This window comes from Atta colombica, unplaced genomic scaffold, assembly GCF_001594045.1.
Source record: "Atta colombica isolate Treedump-2 unplaced genomic scaffold, Acol1.0 scaffold236, whole genome shotgun sequence".
Lineage (NCBI taxonomy): Eukaryota > Metazoa > Arthropoda > Insecta > Hymenoptera > Formicidae > Atta > Atta colombica.
The window spans coordinates 527,591-550,218 of NW_017259334.1; the positions used below are offsets into that span (position 1 = coordinate 527,591).

General features: G+C 34.3%; 1 protein-coding gene across 13 annotated transcripts in view; it reads left to right on the plus strand.

The window, feature by feature from the left end:
- The window catches only part of LOC108688604 (troponin I-like), a 33,992-nt gene that overhangs the window by 9,082 nt on the left and 2,282 nt on the right, over positions 1 to 22,628 (plus strand). For 2 of the 13 annotated variants that reach the window (XM_018194918.1, XM_018194926.1), the window contains exons 3-10: positions 810 to 827; positions 1,499 to 1,627; positions 3,083 to 3,206; positions 3,894 to 3,994; positions 14,928 to 14,971; positions 15,330 to 15,471; positions 18,993 to 19,010; positions 19,781 to 19,819. In XM_018194918.1, coding sequence (XP_018050407.1) covers positions 810 to 827; positions 1,499 to 1,627; positions 3,083 to 3,206; positions 3,894 to 3,994; positions 14,928 to 14,971; positions 15,330 to 15,471; positions 18,993 to 19,010; positions 19,781 to 19,819 — 615 coding nt within the window. Of the gene's footprint in view, positions 1 to 809; positions 828 to 1,498; positions 1,628 to 3,082; positions 3,207 to 3,893; positions 3,995 to 6,370; positions 6,472 to 9,449; positions 9,551 to 14,927; positions 14,972 to 15,329; positions 15,472 to 16,765; positions 17,403 to 18,992; positions 19,011 to 19,780; positions 20,197 to 22,628 lie in introns of those variants that run through there. The other 11 variants (XM_018194920.1, XM_018194919.1, XM_018194924.1 and 8 more) reach the window with 11 other exon arrangements.

Genomic DNA, 22,628 nt, shown 5'->3' on the forward strand with positions numbered 1-22,628 from the left:
TGCATATTTAAAAGTTTATAAAGAACAGTTATTAAAAGAGAAAGACAAAGAGTTGTAAACAAAAAATTAGAACAAAGATATGTTAAACAATACCCATACAAAACAATATTTTACAACAATTCACTTATTTCTTTCCTGGGATGTAAAAGTACTCCAGATAACTGATTATAAGTTAAGTATAATGAATAATATTACAAAAAGTTTTGATATTCGAATAATCATTTTGAGCATCTTAAGTACATAATTATTTTAATGTCAAAAGCTATTTTCAAACCAGAGAGACTTCAGCAAAATATATTATTCTTTTCTTGTATGATTTATTTTTAATAAAAACACATATCGCACCGGTTGGTAAGATCTGCACAGTTTGTAGAAGGCAAAGCTAATGGTCGGCCGAAAGTGCCGCGCGTAATGTCATAAGCGAAAACGCGGCAATTTGCGCAAAACGATATTACAAGATGCTCGCTGGGTACGCTGTTGTAGCGCTTAACAGCGACAAAGTTATATCACTTAAGACAGACTCCATTAGCTCTGCATCGCCATGAAACACGCGAAAACACAGTCGCTACGCTAATGCTTTGCAAGGTATTCCTTGATGGCGAAATCTGGAACACTGAACGCGTAATCTTTTCTTCCTCTCTAACTCTCTCGTACTCTGTCGCTCTTTCAATATCTCGTTGAAAAATATCCTTTTTCACAGTCGAAAGGATCGCGCTCTGCAAAAAGTGTTTTAGATATCGTCGTACGTGCGATCCATGACACAGAGAATATACTAACGAGAAATGTTTTTTCTTTCTCTTTTTTTGCAGAGAAAGCGCATCGAGGATGTACGTAAGAGAAGAAACTAGCTATGAAACGTAGAGTCGCCTCTTAAAGGACGGCCACTTACCAAGCGGATGAAAGAAATCCTTTCATCGGAACAGGGCTTACGCTCGTTTTATTACGAAATAAAACTCATTGCAAATATTTCAAATTAGCTATATTATTTTTGTGAAAATAATTAGAAACAATAAGACGTTCCTTAAAGTAGACTCGGAATATATGTAATATACAGAAAAAACTTCTTGTTTACGTTTTTATTTTATACAACAAAAAGTTTAATATCCATAGAGATAATTAATAGCCCTAAATGTAAATAATGGCAAAGTTAGAGTGTTTAGAAAAGTTATTTTTTATTTATTTTTCTTCTAATATGTATATTTTTAAAATATATTAGATTAAAAACTGATATTATTTTAAAATATATTATATTACTTATAATTTTCTAATATACTTATTTCTTAAGAAAATTTGTATTGTAGTAATTACTATAAATTAATTACTTTGTAACTGCACTTGCTTTTTCATTTGCGACTCGTGAAAGTTTAGGCAGAGGGATGGGGGTGCGAAAAATGTTAGAGCTCGTATTGTGCAATACTTTCCGAATTCGCGTTCCATGAGACGCTTCGGGGCTTTCTCAGATGAGATGTTTTAAGGGAGTTTCGCACGAAAAATGCAGGAAAAGAAGAGGAAACAGGCGGAGACCGAGAGGAAAAGGGCGGAGGTCCGCGCCCGCCTCGAAGAGGCTTCCAAAGCCAAGAAGGCGAAGAAGGGTTTTATGACCCCCGACAGGAAGAAGAAGCTTAGGGTAAGTCCGTTTTTTGTTTCTTCCCTTTTGAATTTGGTTCGCACGATCAAGTGTGTTCTCACAAGTCGTGGGAATATCCTCTTTAAAAACTCGATCGCGGTAAGTCTGACCGCGAATCTTACGTCATTTCTCTCTCTCTCTCTCTCTCTCTCTCTCTCTCTCTCTCTCTCTCTCTCTCTCTCTCTCGTCAACGATAAAACAGACGTTAATGCTGCGTCAAGTTTTCAAAAATGTTTTATATTACATTAATACTGCTGTCACATCGAATGTTTATTATCGACAACTAATTGTAAGTTGATCTCATTCCCGATTTAACTTGACTCGATTGCCTCATCGCACGCTATAATCTCCTCCTGCGTTGTTCGAGCCGCTGAGCAATATCGCGGTAATCATCTTCTGCACCCTTTGTGCGCCGATTTTCTCGCGAAATATTTCTCGTAACGGCCACATCCATTTCTGTATTACTTTCTCTTATTCTCCCCGCTTCCACCACTTCGTATTTCAATGTTCTGTTTCCCAGCAGCGCGCGGCGGAGCGTCCGAAACTTCTCAAGTTTTATCTCGCCTTTTTACCTTTACTTTATGGTCCCGCCTTACGTTCGCCATTCTGTATCCATCGTCGCCAACATTCTACAGAACATCCATGTATCTCTCCTTCTCTGGTTTCTCTTCATGCATCGTCGTGAACATTCGCAGTCGCAGTACGTAAAGTTTCCGTATGTGTATGTAGATTACCTCTCGAAGAATCTTCTTGCGTTTGCTGATCCCGCGCGCGCCGCGCCGGCATGTTATTTTCTCGTAAATCCACCTTCCTTAATTCCTTCCTTCCTTCCTTTCGTTGCGTCAATATTTGCTACCCCGTCGAATACCAACCGACGCGACGTTATCTCGCCGTTGACCGAAAGAGAGAAAGGCGTTAGTCGCGAGCTTAAATTATTTCGTGAGTAAACCACGAATGGTATTTCTCTCGAGCATTGTGAGTTTAGCGTGTATGAATTTACTTCCGTTTCACCTTTCTGTTATTGTACGGTACATATTTATATAGACACAAAGATTAATTATATTGCATTTAAATCTATTTGTTTTAATAACCATATGTAATTAATTGATAATGTGGACGTATAATAGGCAATTTATATATTTATAAGGCATTTTATATATATATATAATATATTATATTTAATATATTATATTAAATAAACGTAACAATAATCCACTTCATTGCATATGGGTTAAATTGTTCACACATACGGTTTATATAGCCTAGTATACTATTGAATATACAAATTTAATTTCCATTTAAATTATATCAATTTCACGCAGTTAAAAATCGATTCATTGGTGGATCCTGTAAATATTTCAGAGTACATTTTCCTGGAGAAACTTCTCTCTCGTCTTACGAAATATTTTTTCTTCCTATTGAGTCGAATCTCACGAATTTTTCATATATTTACAGTTGCTGTTGCGTAAGAAAGCCGCCGAGGAATTGAAGAAGGAACAGGAAAGAAAAGCGGCCGAAAGGAGGCGCATAATCGAGGAACGTTGCGGAAAACCAAAGATCGTCGACGAAGCCAACGAAGGTATTTTGCTTCATTACGCAATCCTGCGAAATACATTTATAATACATTTATATTTAGCAGAGATATTTTTTACAACAAAGTTCGCGTTGTCCTGAATAAAACTATAAATTTACCTCTTGGATTTATCTCTACTTTTAATCATTAGCAAGAATTATTGCACAGAAACGATGAATTCGAAATGTTAATACAATGTCGATTTGTGTGAATTACAGAAACAATTTTGAAGAATTTGATTTTTAAGAGAAAACGTTTTTATTTCTTAGATGTGATCTGTGCAATAATTTTTATATTTTAGCACAATTGCATTTATATAAAAAAATATGAAAATTTTAAGTCACAATAATGAAACGTAGTGTTAATTTTTAGTTTCAAAGGTCGAAATTTTATGTTACTCCATTTCCCATCGTGCTTTATTAATCTTTTTTACAAAAAGTTAGTAAATTTTTTTTCGAAAATGCAGAACATGCGGAGGAAAGTATAATAATTGGTATACGATTTTCAAGCTTTAATTAGCACATCACTGAGAATTCTTTCTACCCTGAAATAATTTTTCGATCCCAATAGAAAAAAGTATACATGAGAAAGTACAATAACTTGAGACACGTTTCAGACAATATACGCGAACTGTGACGTTTTTCATGCGCTTTATTTTGTTTTACATTATTTTATTTCTAATAAACTACACAGAGACCCTAAAGCGCGTGCTGCGCGAGTACCACAATAGGATCTCGGCATTGGAGGATAAAAAATTTGACATCGAATATGTTGTTAAGAAGAAGGACTTTGAGGTACTTTCGAGAGAGCAACAATTGCGAGAACGTTTTCCGCAACGTGCAGTATGATAACGCGGCACTTATGATACAGTAATAATAACGATGTTCAATGTTGTTGCACTTATGTAACGCACTGATCTCCGCCCGGTTGCACATTTACGTAAAGCGACGACAAAATGTAATTAGAGTTTTGGCAAAGAGACCATCGCCACGAGATTGCTGGATTGCATAATTTTATAACATGCCGGCTATATTTAGCCATCGCCAATAACGCACACTCGAAAATAGCACCTAAATGATGACAAATAATAAAAAAGTAGAGCAATTTTTTATAGATACCTGAAAAGAAAAAATGGAATAATTCAAAAACTTTTAAAAAAGAAATAATAAAATATGTATCTTTGCTATAGTCTCGGCCAAAAGTATCAAGTATTAATTATTTAACACATTTTAGCTTAAAAATTGATTCAGAGCATTTGCTGTGAAAATTATTCTTTATTTCGAGATCCTTTATAATGCTGGTAATCAATAGGAAACAATATAGAATTCCAGATAAATGAAAAAACATAGATGCCTAATACTTTTGGCTCTGTACAATTATATAATTATTTCTTATAACAATGATTACAAAATATCGTAATTAAAAGCTTTCATATTTATTTTAAAGGAATTGCAACTTCGACTTACGTATCGTGGCTACTTTCATCAACCAATAAATAATCGTTATCGAGCAACTCCGTGAATGATTAACTGCTCTTTACTGAAACTTGAATCTTTTGTCGTAGTTTTCGTTCTGTAACCGGACAAGAGACACGAGCTTCGCATTCTTTCGTCGCACCGTTTTTCCATTCATACTTTTCTTTTCTTTTTGTTCTATCTCTACGTAACACAAAATTGTCGTCGATTTCTTTTGATTCTGTCAGCATCTGTTTTTCTTCGCATTAATGTGCGCGCGATTTCTCATACTGTCTTCTGTCTCTCTCTCTCTCTCTCTCTCTCTCTCTCTCTCTCTCTCTCTCTCTCTCTCTCTCTCTCTCTCTGCTCTCTCCGTTCAATCCTTTGTTCTTGAATCTTTGGCAAATTTAATGGCAATTTAAGAACACACTATGGATTATTCGCATCTTGATTATTGTATTAATACGGCTTGTCACTACTTACTTTATTTTCGCAAAACACAAAAAGTCAGAAATAACAGAATAACATCGATTTTGGAACACGTATATTAGGTATATCCGAATATACAATAATACATTATTATACACTGCTTCATACAACACCATAATATTTTCTAGTGATTGTAATTATTTACGAGAAACTCTGATGCTTTTCTCATTTTGCAAAGAATTGTATATTCACTGTTTCCCTTCCGTTATTTTCGATCAATGCGCGAATATCTATGTGTATCTGTATCATCGCTCCTAGACGACAAGATTGTTTCAAATTTCATAGTGATGTCTGCACTCGGAAATCGTTCTTGGAAGAGAGTTCGGTTTAAGAGCTCGCTTTCGTTCGCTAGAAACTTGAGACAGTTCTTCACACCATTGCGAAACAGCGACAGTTTATAACATTTCGACTTAGCTTTCACATTATCGGTCTCCCTCCCTTAAACTCACGTTTTCCACCCTCTGCCGTTCAAGTCATACACACGAAATGGACTCCGTATATATTATCCGCGAAAAGTTACATGCAATACATCAGTTACGACATGTACCCGTTCCAGTACACTCAGAGAAAAAGACAGATGTGGCAACTGTATAGGTGGTAATTATACAAGGTTTATAGGTAGAATTAATGTATCTCTAATTGAATAAACTATTTAATTATAAACTATTATAATTATTGCTATTATTAATACATAAATTCTACACAATATAAAGTACAGTTACTATCTATATATTTAATTGTTATCGCTATATTTTTTTTACATTTTGCAAAAAATTACAATACATCCATTGCAACAATATATCCGTTACTTAGAGAGTATTCAAAGAAAAAAACATGACAGTAGCAATAGGTGAAAACTGTACAAATTTTGATAAATATTTCGAACAGGGAAGTAACTCCAATGACTCTTAATCTTGACATATGTTGCAAAGTCATGAGGTCCCCAATAACCTTCAATAGGTTTTAACTGTCGCTCATTCTGCTTCCCCTGTTTTAAATATTCATCCAAATTTTATATATAGAATTAATATGCACAGTTGAATAAATTATTTCATAATTATTACAACTGTACCTTAATTCTAAATATAAAACTACTTGTATAATTATCGTCTATATAGTTGCTACTACTATGTTTCTGAATGTATGTAGCGATATTTACATCGATATCTACGACGTAAATGGTTAAGTCGCGAGCATTTTTTTAAGGAGTGACTTGAATTTTAACAGCTAGTGTGAAGTCCATTCTGACCCAGTATCATAAGAGGATCAACATTCTCGAGGGGGAGAAGTACGACCTTGAGTACGAAGTCGCCAGGAAGGATTTGGAGGTCGAAAAAAAGATTTTTTTTGCAAACAAGATGAGCTGCGATTAACGCCAATACTCTTTATCCTCTAGTCATCTTTTTTCTTCTTACTTTTTTTTCACGCGCGAAGCACATTTCACTATTTCTAGCGACTGTTCCGATTTGCATACTCATAAGCTGTCTGTAATAATATTAGGCGTAGACATCGAGGCTGAGTATTTTCTTAGCAGCAGCTCCTAACGTAGCACCCTTCGCGACTCGTAGAATCGCTCAATGTAGATCTGTCTCAGTAACGTTGATTTCTCGCAATGTAGTAGAAATTCTCTACTAGAAAGAACTTTCTTCACTTTATACTTACGATTCCGCACTACTAGACTCACACTCTTACCAGTTCCTATATTTTTCACCCGCTCATTTCCTTTCGTCGAATTTCTCTCATCTCCCACTTGCATTCCGTGATAGGTTAACGATCACGCAATTGTCAGCTTCGTGCTTCTCGCTTCCAACGCGAAAGACTCATTTCTTTTCTATTCTCCCCGTGATAATTACATTCCCTCACAAATAATCCTCTTAGTAGTAATAATATAAATCATCACAGAAAATCGCAGGGCGTCACGTGCATTATTTTTCATCACATTTTTGAACATCATAGTTTAAAAAAAAAAATTAATTAAAACAATGGAACAATTTATTGATACTGATATGTTAAAAATGATAACAAATTAAATTAAAAAAGTTGTTATCATTCTTACCCTATCCGATATATCAATGAATTGGAAACAGCCGTTTTCAATTTTATATCTTTAGTGCCGTAGTTGTTATTTTATTCCTGCATTTTTTTAATTTTTGAAGCTAAACAATTATAATATAATAACGAATTTTTAAGATAGCCGACGGCAAGGATGACAAAACACATTCAGCGGATTCCATTTTGCTCTTTTTTTTCCAATAACTTTTTGTTCTTTTAGCCGAGCTGCAGACGATCTGTTCGGCATATTGGAACAGACTATCCTTACTCGAGGGCGATAAATATGACCTCGAGAGGCAAATTAGGTTGAAAGAGCTGGAGGTAATTACGATCGGCTTGCCTGAAAGAAGAGAGAGTCTGTCGAAGCCCACTTGCATAGATAATTTTTGCCCTTTCTCCCGATGCCCTTGTCTACATGATTTTTTAACTCTGCTGTACGTGCTTGACCGAGCGACATTTTTGGTCGAACGGTTCTCGAAGGCGTTTTTGGTTGACGGGTCTATGAACCTTCGGTTCGAGCACGTTTGCACATCTCTTAGATAGGAAAATGCCGCGAGACACTAATGTTCCAAACTCTCTATGAAACCTTGAGGACAGTTTGAAGGAACATAACCAACATTAACTTTTTTATTTGCATCGCGCGAGCCTTAACGTTAACGTTTTGTTTCTATTTTTATTTTGCGCCATTAGCCATTGCATTGATTGCAGTTGTTACTTCGACAAGACCAGATCGCATCGGAAAGTGCTCGCGCGAGAATGGAAAACAAAAACAAAATTTCGTTCTCATCTTACACAATTTCATTCAAATAGTCTCCTTATTCAGTTATTTTAATCAGTTTTCAATAAACACCAACATCAATATTATATTTTATTTCATATTCAACAATATATCTAACTGTTACGTATATAATACGTAACATATATAATACGTAACGCGTTTATGTTGTTGCAATTATAACATCGATATGATGTTATTGTTAAATTGATGTAGTTACTGAGTTTGGATTAAAACTCTCGTTTTGGACTAATAAACGGTTGGACGAGCAACGGTAGAATAATAGAATAATAGAATATAATAGAACTTTTGATAACATATCGTCGACGTGTCATTATACGCTCATTCGTGGGCGCTTTTGATCACGTTCAGGATAATCCGGGACGTGCGAATGGTCGAAGATCGAAGTTTCGAAGGTGTTCAGCCAAGACCGCGTATATTCCCCGCGATACATCCAGCAGGATCAACGATAGGGCGATCTCCATTTTTACTTTAAGAAAAGGAACTTTAGAGTTCAGAGTGGAATTACGCCCGCTTTAACCCGCGTCGAGCCTCGAGGAAAGCATCTCGAGTTTCCCCGACGCGACGCAACGTCCCATACGATTAAGCATTCGAGCATCGCGCAACTTTTATTACCGCGCACGTGGAGCGAGAGAGGGATCGCCAATTTACTCGAATCGGAGATTTCGGAAAGTTTTGCTTGTTGTGAGATCAAGAGCTCTCTCATTGGAATTCTAGCGTCGTTTGTGGTGTGCCATTAGTATTCGAGCCATGCAGTTTATATTCTTCGCTAAAATATGTAAAGCTGGGCTCTCTCTCACACGCTTAGATTTTATAAAGCAAAAGGAACTCTTCGATATCGTTTATTTATTTACTAAATAATAATATTGTCATTATTATTAATAATATTAATTATAAATTTCCAAAAAATTTGCAGTTATTTGTTATACATATGTTGTAATTCTTTTTCTCTAATTCTTATCAGTTGGAAAATTTGTTAAATTTAATCCATTCATATTATATTATCCATTCATAAATTGCGTTTTAAATTGTATTATGTTAAATTAACATTCAGATAAAAATTTAACAAAAGGATTTTGATAAGGATCGATTTTAACACAAGTACAAAATATTTTTTACTGTGTACATTTTATTTAAAAACTCTCTTACAGATTAATAATTTTTATTTTTATATCCCACATTTAATTTAATTTGGAGCTGAATATATATATATATATATATATATATATATATATATAATATTATGATAATTTTTACTTTTTCGTAACTTGAGATTAGTGGATGATCCCAGCTTACATATCGCACGCGGTATGTCGCGCGCGATGATCGCACGCTAAAGCTGTCCGTCTCTCACTCCGCCTGTGCTGGCTATGCTCCCCCTTCGCCGCCTAAGCTGTCAGAAAAATAAACATATCGAGGAACCAAAGATTTCTGAGAGACTCTCCGTATTCTTTGTAGTGGAATTGAAGAAGATTTGCCAAATGTATTACGACCGCGTCTACCTTTGTGAGGGTCAGAAGTGGGATTTGGAGCGTGAAGTTCGGAAAAGGGACTACGAGGTACAGGAAAAGTGAAAAGCAGCGACAACGGCGAACAATGCGAGGAGAAAGAGAGCAACCGCCAGATCGCACGTTTCTTTTTGATCATTTCCTCCTCAAGTTGCCGACCCGTCCCCCGCGTATATCAGACGATATGGGGTATCATTCTTCTCCCACCCCGATCTCTCTCTTCGCGTTGTCTCTCGTTCTTCGCCCATCCCCCTTTCTGTACATACGTTTCTCTTTCGATTGTTGTTCTCTCTCTCACGATGTTTTTCTTGGTAGAAAACACACTCTCTTGCCGCGCGAGTCCGCTCCAAGACGTGAAAACAATCGAAAAAGTTGTCACGATGTAGACGCGTGGAGAAATCTTTTGACGTCATTTTTAATATTCTATAAATCTTTATAATCTTGATCAGTCCTGTCTCGATCTAATCGATGATCTACGACGATCTATCTTTTTTTTAATCGCGATCTTTTTGCGAAGCGTGACGGAACAGTCGAACATAATTAATAAGAAAGGGGATTTTTCTTTTTTACATGGATATGAAGTGCCGCAACGAAAAATATTTTTGCCGGTCACATATTTTTGCTCTACCCCTTTTTTCTCTCTCTATATTTTTTTTTCTATCCTCTATATTTTCTATTTCTTATTTTTTTTCTTACCGCGTGACGTGCCGTTCTCAATCCGCCTGTTTACTTCTCTGCGTCTATCTTCGCTGTCTGGCTAAACGCACACTGTATCCACTCGCTCTCTTATAACGTATCTATTTGTCACAAGTCTATACTATCTCTTTTTCTCTCTATTATCTAACCATAACGCAAATATATTTCTCTAAGCTTTACTAACTCGCCAAAGAAAATAAAAAAAAAAGCTTTACTCTCTCGAGTCAGGGCTGAGCAAGCTTATAGAGAAGACGCCATTATTGTGTTATTATATACTCGTAACTCTGTATACTATATACTGCATATATACTGTCTCTTTATACACTTTTTAAAATTTATAGTATTGATTAGCACACGGATTTGTTAATAATTAACGTTGCGCTCGCGCGCCGAGAAAAATGATCGTGAAACGAGACGGGCGCACGATTTCGCAGTAATAGAAGCAGTTGCCCTAGATATGTTGCAAAAAAAAAGAGTACGCAATCGAATATATATACCCACGAGGATCACCGAAAGGGATCACTCCTTCCCTTGGTCTCTCACGCGAGAACTGAGCTGACACTGTATGCCTGAGACCACGTGCGCGCGTGTTTGTGCGTGCGTGCGTGCGTGCATGCGTGCGTGCGGTGCAAAATCAGAAATAAAAGCGAAAAAAAAGAAATGACAGTACACACATCGATTGTTACGATTTTTACGGTGTCTTCCTCTTATCTTTTTTTTCATCTCTTACGCTTACATGTCTTCGTCTCTTTTTCCTTTTCATGCGTGCGTTTCTCTCTCTCTCTCTCTCTCTCTCTCTCTCTCTCTCTCTCCTTCTCTCTTTCCACCTACTCTCTTCCATTGCTTGTCCTTAACATTCTATTATACAACGAGAATATCTTCCTTCACTAAGCATAAACAAATTTGCTTTACCATGCATGCATGGCTTTTCTAACTAATAAACTATTTAAGAGATGATATATATATATATAGGCGTAATGAACACGGGTTAATTAACATTGTTGGTCATGGTAGCAAACTATAAATTATGAGGAAACAGGCGAATGGCTTCATTATAGTGTGGATTAATTTCGCGTTATTGTTGACTTGACCGATCACTATTTGATTTCAGAGCGTCACATGATTAGAAGTAGATTTGTATTTCGCCAAAATATATTGCCAGAATTACGTATCTCATTACGCAAATTAATCACCATCAAATAAATACTCTCATTATCAAATTAATATATATTTATATATATGAATAACATTTATGCAGTAATAATTATAAATTATACTTCTTTTTTAAATATTTATTTATTTTTCGAAATTATCGGAAATTTGATTCTCATGTCCAAGTAGTTATTTAGATAAATATTTTACTTTATTTTATTTAGAAAAATATTTTACGTTACGTCAATTTTAGAGATATGAAATATATTCGTTACATCAATCGCAGCAGTTTAATTTTCGCTGCGAAGTAACACACATACACACACACACACACATTTGAATGGATTTTTGATTGAAAGGAAACGGTAATGGTGATTTATGAAAACAAAATGATTTTTTGCAGCTAAATTAATAGCATGTCGCTAGTCTATCGCGTCAACTTTTCTATTAATCTCCGTGATTATGATTTATAAAACTCCATTTGCAATGGATATCTCGAGTCGATTGAGTTAATGGAGCTTAATTCGCGTATACTTTTGTAGCTGTGGCTAAAGAGTATGGCACTTCATATTCATCGCGAAGGAAGAAAAACGTGCAATTATAATCGCGAATCGTCAATATCTTATTTTATTCTAATAAAATACGTGAGCATGAATTTTTATGACTTGATAAGAAAACGTAACATTTTGAAAATAGTACATCTTATCTGCGTTATGAATTATCAAAAACTTATAAAAAAAACGTAATCGTTTTGCGATATTTGCGATATTATGTCGAAGAAAGTCATTAAAACATTAAAAACATTTGAAAAAAGTTCGATGGTGAGTATACATATATAGATACTCGATCGACGATACAGGTATAAATCAGTTTCATATAACTTTGAAAAAAACGATTGTCGTATACTTTCTCATAAACACCTCAAGAGTCTATTCAGATAAATTTACACAGCTGTATAATTATATACATAAAAAAAGTTACCCAATCATATTCCTATCATAAAGATGTAAAATGGGATTGGATAATTTTTCTTATGCATACATTTATGTGGCCATGATTAGTTTATCTAGGGATAGACCTTAAAAATTGTAGAGTCGGTTGTCTATATTCTTTTATTTTTTCCATTTTTAACTCTCACAAAGGTGGACTGGCTCAAGAATGGATTAAAAGATCATGAAATCGAAGTGCCATGCTGTGAAAATCTTCAGATCACAAAAAATCCTCCCTTCTATTTTATTATTTCTTTTTCTTCCATCGATCAAACACCCCAGTTCTCGCCCATTTCATTTTAATTTTCGTAAGACAATATAAATGTGTACATGAAATACCCAACTTATACGAGAGAGACATTGGAGTAAACACGTACAGACGTCTATGATGTCTTTAAAGTGAAGCGAAACTTGATTTTGTACCGACTCGCACGCACCACACCGACTGTCAGTGTCCTCTTGTCATGGTGTTTTCAATTAGGCTGTAAATAGCGGACTCTTCGTGGCAGAACTCTGTTCTCTTCTTTTTTTGTGAAAAAATTTCACAAAAGAAAATCTTCTTTTCATCGTTTTTTAATTTAAAGAATTTTGTTATCAGTCTCCAATTTTATTACGAGCTTAAACTATTTATGATATAGATATATTGGCGTAGCGCATTGACATTGTCAATGATTATCTTGCAGCATTCAAAACAGTTTCAATATGTTTACGCATCGCTGCTTTGAAAACAAATGTTATTCTGAAATAATTAGAGTTTGTAAGAATTGTATTACACTCGATATAATATTAAACGTTCGAGTACAAAATAGCAAATGAAATCACCAGAGTATCGATTTCGAGGGATTAGTTTCACGCTTCAAATAAGACGAACAGAGCTCTGGCAGTCTAGAAAACGGATTGTAGTGGATTTTGTAATTTTTTTCTCATCACCCACGGCGGACGAAAGAGCTGATCGTGACCAGCCGGTCCCCTGATTGGCCAAAATGAAATTCACACCCCATCGTATCCAATTCCTCTTTTCTTTCTCTCTCTCTCTCTCTCTCTCTCTCTCTCTCTCTCTCTCTCTCTATCTGTCTATCTATCTATCTATCTATCTATTTTTTTCTTTCTTTCTTTCTTTTGTCGTTACTACTCTCTCCCTTTCTCGTAACTTGCACAGGAAAGAGAATAGGCTAAGGAAAAAGAATATGATTAAATGATTCCTGAGAAGAAGAAAGGGAGAGAATCCGACAAGTGGCTTTAGAACAAAGCTTTAGTCCTGAAGAAAACTTTATTCCTGTTTTAGAAGAGTAGAATAATCAATGTCATCCGTAAAAAATGATAAGTGTTTTCAGAAATAGAGATGAATTTATATAATGATGACTATACTATAGTGATATGAATCAACTTGTGTATTTAGATTCGTGTGTTCCAAGATTTTACGTACGTAATGCAACAAATTCAAATTTCTCTACTCCCTGCATGAATTTCTTATACAATACATATACGTGTAAGTGCTCAATTCTGTGGAAACAATTCCACAATCACCTGCTTATCTATTCAGATATAAAAATACACGAATCATGGAACTTCTATTGCAATGTCTACGATACGTTCTGTTGTTGCTATGAAATTACAATATACACATACACACACCCACACACACACACACACACACACACACACACACACACACACACACACACACACACACACACACACACACACATATATATATGTTTGTTTTTTTATGAAGCTGAATGAAATGATTTTAACCACAATATTTCAATTGTGATATCAATTTGAAAAACATAGCAAAGTATTATTTCATCGCAAAAATATCATATTTTCAAGTAATTTTTGCTAAAATTTTTACTTTTTGTCAGATATTTTTGTACATGTGTCGGTAAGTTTTGGATAGCGAAACTTTCCAATTTTCCAGATATTATTTATTCCACAGACCTCCATGTTCCCTCTTTTTCCTCCATTTTTCCGTTATCATTTGCGAAACCGCTCCTCTATTCCCGGACCCATCGCCGTCATCCGCTATTGCAGTTAATCCGCAAGCCAATTTACTGTCAATCTCGATCCGTCGAGTGGCTCGCCAGTTGAATATCTGCCCGCTTGCTCAACACGTGTAACTCCCTTTTCTCTTTCTCTCTTGCCTGTGCTTTTGCCACGCAGGCCGCACGCCGATACGATTTGATTCACCTGTCCATTTCTTCTTTTTCTTGATTAACCGTTTGTGGCTGGATTGTCATGCCGTTCACGTGAATCTAATCCGCGTTTGATCCTAATACGCAAGATTTCTTTACTGTATACAAGAATTATTATTGCACAACTTTTAAGAGAAACTTTCCTTTTTAGATCTAACAGCAGTTAGTTTAAATGCATCTGATATTCTTTGTATAAAGTACATTTACTCGAATATTGTCTCGTTGCAATTATTAATTTAAATACCTTATTGTACTATGGACAGATTCAAAATGGTAAAAAAAAACTCTTCTCTTATATCTTGTATATAAAAAGAAAATTATAAGTGCGCATGAATAAATTATATCATATCAATACCGAATGCAATGGACGTTAATAGGAATATTCGATACATACAGATCGCAGACTTGAACAGCCAGGTCAACGATCTTCGAGGTAAATTGTAAGTATCTTTATTTTCTACGTTATAAAAAACAAGAATCACGCAATTTCTACACGGAAAGAACGATTTTGCTGAATCTAAAAATTTAGCTAGAGAGATATGAAAATATTTCTGTTAATCAAAATAATTGTGTAAGAAACTCAATCATGATGAATAATGCTGCAAAAAGTTTTGACATTCTAACAATCAGTTTTAGCGTTCTATATAATTTATTTTAATAGTCCAAAAAAAAAACAATTATTTTCAAGTCTGTTTTTAGCTAAATTTTTTAATACTTTAACAAAACTGTCTTTTCATGTTGTTGAAAAATTAGTACTAAGAATATATTTTATTGTACAACATTTTGTTATTACTTCAGTATGAAACCGACCCTGAAGAAAGTGTCTAAATACGAGAACAAGTTTGCCAAGCTCCAAAAGAAAGCCGCCGAGTTCAATTTCCGTAATCAGCTGAAACAAGTCAAGAAGAAGGAATTCACCTTGGAGGAGGAGGATAAGGAGGTAAGGATGATCGTTTTCGATAAAATTTTCGCATCTACAGGCGACGTGAATCTTTTTGTAAAAATGTTTTTTCCCTATCCGTCAAAGGTCCACTCAAGCGTTCTTTGAACCGTTCTTTATTAATTATAATTATTTTGATATTAGTGATAGAGAACGTTATGACGACATCCAAAAAAAAAAAATAAACTTTTCAATTTTTATGGGGAAATCATTAACTTTTATTTCGTTTTTATTCATTCAGTTACGTTTAATATTTCTATTCTGTTATAATCATGTACTTGCATTTTTGCTTAATTTCTGATAAATTCATCGATATTTATTGAATTTTGCAAAGGACGCTTATTTTTTACGATCACACGACGGGTAGATACGTAGTAGCATAGTAAATGTTTTATCAGTGAATCAAAAAACAGTTTTTTGTAACCCTGGTTTTCTTTTTGTGTATAAAACCCAATTGGCAGGTTTTCTTCGTTTAAGCAGTTTTTTCGTTCAATGTATTGTATCCAATTTAGGAGATCGGCATTACATAGCCTTGTTTGTATTCCGATATTGTTGCTATTAAAATATTTATAATGATACATTTCCCTGGAGGAGCATTATTTTATCAGCTAATTTGGAAGCCGAAATTCTCGGAAATCTCGAGCAATGGATAATCGCGCGATAATTAATCATCGATTCATTGAACCGCGGATACTTTTAGTTAAATATATCAGGCTATTGTCATATCGAGGATGTTGAATTTGTGCTAATCGATTAACCTCAAAATGTATTATTGCAATAATCAATGATTGCAATAATTTGAATAAATGTCAATATGTAGTGTCTTCTCATAATTATCTTGTAATATTTTAATAGCGCGTATTTCGAAGAATAAGATTTTAAATTAAAATATTCTGAAAATTAAATTGGATTTAAAAATCTTCATCGAAATTATCATAATTATTTGTTTATAAATCCATGTTTAATTAATAATATAAAGTTAATACGTTTATGCTCGTAATTACTTTATATTTTGTAATTTGTTATTGATTTTGACAATTCAGTTGATACCAATTTTTATTGTTCGATTGTTCGAATTATTATTATTAAGTTTCTTACGTGCAAGTATTACGCATATCATAACAATTAGCTGATATAAAAATAATTCATTCATTCAATATACAAAATTATTTTTTTTCATTGCATAAGCAAGGATCTCCTGAAAAGGACTGTCTGTAGATATGTACATACCTATCCGTATTGAAAGTGTAGTAGTAGTGGTAGTTGATTAGGCAATTTGTGTTGTTCTCCACAGCCCAAGAAGTCCGAGAAGGCAGAGTGGCAGACCAAGAAGTAGATTTAAAATAAGAAAAGAAAACAGTTTGAGTGCGAAATCTCAATAAAATACAAACATTACTATTACGACGCAACATCAAAAAAAAAAATCGAAAAAAACATGAAATGAGAAAGCCAAGAAACTTCTATACACAAGCGTACACACACATTTGAAGGAACACATGACACGATAACATTTATATGTATAATCGATTTAGTAACCGCACGCGCGAAAATGTATCGTGAAAAAACGTATGGGAAAAAAGAAGAAAATGAAAAAGAAAATAAATGCGTAAACGCGTCGAACATTTTTAATACTGTTTCCATCGACGTCTCGCGTGTTCGCCAGCGCGTTTTCGCCGTCGCGTTCATTCGAATTGTTGTCAAACTAGTTCGTTAGTACTGTGTGTGCGGAAAACAAATTAACAAGTGAGAATTGAAAATTGTACGAACAACCCTAGGAATTAGCCGACATTTGATTACATCCCTCTTTTGCGCGAAATAGACGATCAAAACGAGCGAGACATAGGGAGAAGCTGATTCTGCGTAAATATTCACGTACAACTGTTATACAATATAAAAGCGATACGTTGTGGCAATAAATCGATCGAAGAAAACGCACGTGAATAAGTTAGATGTTCCCTCGTGCCTGTGATACTCTCTCATATCCCTTATCAGCAGATTTCTCCTTCGTTCTCTTTTTTGTTTTCTTTCTTTCTTTTTTTTTTTTTTACAATTTATTCCTCTCATCTCTAGGATTTTTCACTGCGACAGATAGCTCTTGATTTTCATTTCCTTTTCCTTTTGCCTTGGTGTCTATCGGATGCGAAATTCGATAACTCGAATTGATTTCAATTCCCGATTGTTTCCGTTACACGGAATAAAAACGTGACGTTGTATGAGAATGTTAATGCGTTCGTAGTTCCTTGTATTTTATGCAAAATCAAATACGACTTTCGCTCCGATGTGGTCGTACTTTTTGTGTCGTGATAAGAGAAATTCTTTCAGACAATGTTACGCGTGAGCGGGTATTTCAAATATTCGATAAGGTGAAATGTCGGCTGTTATCGAGAATCGTACCGTTTTTCTTCCTCTCGTTTAAAACTTTACTAATTCGCTTTTCTCTCAGCCTTATCATTTTAATTTCCTTTCTCTTGTTTCTTTTTCTCCAACACATCACGGCATTAGAGTAGTGTCCAATTTGTATCAATATCTGCATTTTTTTATTTTTTCGCGCTCCATTCATGTAATTTCGTAAAAATCTTTGCGATAACGTAACCCAGCGCGAAGTAAATAAAAATATAACATTACGAGGGACGCAAAAAGGTGAGATTGGCTTGCCAACTATATTTGAAGCTGACAGTTCCATTTTTATTTCATACATAATGGTGCTTTACTCACACACATGCCTGCTCACTCGCGTTTTTCTACTTTTCACTATCTAATTATATTGTTGCCTTTCATTTTTTTTCGCACAGTCGCCTCGTTTATCTTCTTTTTACACGTGTTAATTGCCGCACACTTTCTCACACGCAAAATCGTCCGTTCCGCCGGATTGCTACCGAATGCAAAATGTTAAAAAGAGTGATCAATAGAAAGAAGAATATATAATAAGCTCGTCTGAAAAGAAAAAAAAAACAGAAACAGAAACACGCACTCTTGAAACTAAAGTCATTTGATCACACAATTGAAGCCCTTTTGTAGCTTGCCTTCACTATTATTCGGCAACTATGCTTTCAGGTTATATAGAATTTGTTGCTCTGTCTTTTTGTCTTTTTTATTTATGCACAATCGTGTACGCATCTTGACGTTTTATGTAAAAATCTTTTTTTTTTTTTACACTAAAAGAAAAAGAAGTGTTTGTGATGTATGTATACTAAAAAAATATAATTAGCACATAATAACTATAAATATAATTATTATGGAGGACTTCTTATCATTTTTACCATAATATTTTACAAAATTATTTTACAACTATAATCACAAACACCAAACTTTTCTCTCAGTGTCATTTACAATAAATATAATAATTACGAAGACAATATAACAAATTTTCACGATCAACATGCGATCATGATGTCGATCATGATTTACAACGTGAGTCATGAACGACGTGTTACTTGTTAAGTAATATTTAAATGTACGCTTAATCAGTGTCCATGTCTTATCTGTTGACTAATTATATTGCTCTTGCATTATGTTCGCAGAATGCGTCAAAAGATAAGGTAAAACTTTAACAACCAACTTGTAGCTCGACATGCTTGTGTAAGAGAGAATGACAATGTGTGTGATAGATGAGAATGTACTAGATAGAAGAACGAATAGCTCGAGCGTGTATGTGTGGAAGAATGAAAAGATAGGATAGAGGAGAAGCTTCCTTCGTTTTTAACGTTCGTGGTGATTCAAGTCTTCAGTGCAATCTTTTCTTCAATATTATGTTTCGTTTGTTCGTGAATTTCCTTACAATGTTTAGACGCATAGCTCCCAACATTCTTGACAACGTTGGAAGCCGTTGTCTTAGTTTCTCTATTTCAATCTCCTTTTATTTTATTTTATTTTTTTTTTTTGTTAAAGTCTCGTAATTCTCCTGCTGCTGTATTTTTTTTTCTTATTTCTACTAACAATCTGCACGGCTTCGTAGATGTTCCGTGACTGAGCGTAGTTGCCAGGCGATGTTCCCGGAAACGTCGAGAGAATTTTTTGGTAGTATGAGAGAATTGGCGATCCAGAAAGCTGGCGCAGAAATTCGCAATTGAACGGTATATGGCGACGCGATCCACGTCTACGACCACGAGCAATTTTTGTCTAGATCTCGTTCTCTAGATTTTTGGCATTCCGAATTGAATAGCCTCTTTCAGAAGTTTTTGACCCCGTTGGTATTATCCCCCAGCTTTGCGAACGTTCACCCCGACACTGCTAACTAGTGTGCTAGTCTAATTTTCAACATTACGAGATTTCCATTTGTATTTGATGCAATGTTTTCTCGATTTTGCAGAAGAAACCTGACTGGTCGAAGAAGGGCGATGAAAAGAAGGTAAAGGAGGAAGAAGCCGCGCCACCAGTATCGGTAGAAGAATGAATGAAAATCTCATTCTCGTCGTTCCCGAGAAACGTCAGGATTCACCTGTCCGCATTCGTCAATAACCGCTCTATGCAGAAACTCCAAAGAACCTCCACTACATTTCTTAACGATCGATTTATTAATTTAATAATTACATGTCATGAGTTGCACGCAAAAATCTTGCCCATTCGTCTGTCCGTTACGACTGCTCGTATGTTCATCCCAGATTGTATCGAAATTTTTTAACATTCGATATCCGATCTGTAGTTTTACTCTACACTCTACTCGTACCTGTCCTATCTTTTTTTATGGCTGTAATGTATTTTTTTAATGGACCTTGTAAATCATCATAGAACACTATTAGAATGGCGTGCAGAATTCATGAAAAAAATATAATAAAATTTGTTTTTCTGCAAATCAAATGCGAGAGAAGAAATGTTATTGTAGAGAATAATGGGGGGAAAATGTTATTTTACTTAAGGTTTACTGTAAAACAAAATATTTAACGGTACTCGAAATCTCTATGTGTGATCATTTTCCTATGTTGTTTCATATTCCTTCCACATTCTGTGAGAGTTTTTGTTTTGTTTAACCTTTGAAATATATAATAAGATAAAATAACCGACATTTTATGTACGTTTCATATTTTATGTTAATTATTTTATTCACTTCTCGTCAAGTAGTTAGTGTAAAAAGAGACTAATTAACATTCTTAATAATACAAAATACATACATAATAGCATTTTTTTCGAAATTAATTATTGAAAAAAAACATTTTTATTAACATCTTTATCAAATATATTCTTATTTATATTATATATTTTATGACGATCAAAAATTAAATACTTTTGATTCAAATTGAAAATGTTAAACAGTTTGGTGAAAGATATATAGCTCTTGGCATTTTTCTTATTATTTTGATTCCTAGTAATTTTTCGTGAAAACATAGTTGATATAGCGTATACTGTAAAAGATTTGTATTTCTATGCATCATAGCATTAAATAACAAGAATAATGCCAAAAGTTTTTTTTAATTTGCAGATGAGCCAATATTCAGAGATGTGGTAGGTATGTCACTAACTGGATTTCGCTTTGTAACTATTCGCTATTGAGTGATGCTTTCAACACAGCTTCATCACGTTCGCTATGATACATAAACTCTTATATGTGCTTTGACAATTTCGATTTGCTTTATTGATTTATAAATCTGTTCATTTCTCCCTTCCCCCCCCCCCCCCCCCCCCATTTGCGAGAAATTTTTGCACCGACTAGTATTTTCCAAAATATAACGCACGTCAACAAATTTTGATCAACAATTTATTTTATTACTATCATTGATGTGCTTGTAATTAAATATGATTTGTTTAATTAATTTACAAAAAAATTTCAATCTCGTTTGCTTTTTCATATTTGCCTTTTTACATTTATCAATAAAAAATATTTGAAATCTCTCACATGATAAATCTCTGCTCATTCGTACAGATTTTGAAAATTACGTATTATGTTTTATATTTAACTTGAGGTTATAGTTATATATATATATCTCTTTTATTTGCATTTATTATTATCGCGCTAATTTGTGTCCTGATAATGGACATTAATATATCCAATTAAATGGCACTTCCAACAAAGCCTCATTACATCAATTTTGGGCAAATATTGAGTGTCCTTTTTCATTCAATCGTACGCTACATGCATCGATTTTCACAATCACGTAATTTATTTTCGGAATCCATCGATCGTTTCCGACATACTGGCGTAACCTCCTCTGCCATCATTTCGTTCAACGCGGGTTTCACGCAATCGATCGTATTTATAATCATATCGGGTGTCGTGCACATTGTTTAATTATCTTGACAATATTCGCCGATCACAATGGCCGCGATGATTTATGGCACAAAACGCCGTCAACGAAGCTACGGTCCGGAAAGCGCGCGGTGCGTCGTAAGCTCGTGGCCGAATGTTGCATAAAGCATTATTATCGAGAGCGGGACAAATGACATATCTATAAACGATGGTTTAATGCGAATTCATTTGCAAAATGTGCGCGTTGACCGTTAATCACGCAATTTAATACGTGTCGGTGATGGCTTGCTCTGCAACCAATTCTCTGTTGTTCATGGGAACTTTTTATGTCGATCTCCGTGACGAGATCAATCCGATTATCAATTTTCATTTTCAATCTTAACCCGGGAATTATTTGATTTCTTTTTATGTAAACGTCAACCTGGTGTGTTTTATATCCCAGATATATCCCAGATTTAAAATCATTATTATTATACATATATATAAAACACATATACGTAGTATATATTATTGATTGTTTTCCAATTTATTCGTATTTGGAAATATTATGGATATGGATTAATCACAATTTTTTGAAAGGACAAACCAAACAAATTCAATAAGCATGTCAAATAGCTTATTATGGTAGTTATAAAAAATAAAAATTTAATTAATATAACGTTTTTTTAATGGAGGGTTTTCAATGGAATTGCATAATTAGAGCTTTGTAAAGAATAGTTATTAAAAAAGAAAAAAAATGTTAAACAATATCCATATAAAACAATATTTTATAATAACATTTCATACTTTTTCACTGAAAATATTCCAGATGATTATTCTCGATATTTAAAATACTCTTTTATTTTTATGTGATTATCTTCAGCTTGGAAAGAAATCGCGCACATTTGAAAAGAAATGCTATTATATGATCGAACTTTCAAGTTTTCTGGTAATTTTAGAATAATATGTATTAATTTGTTGATATATATATATATAT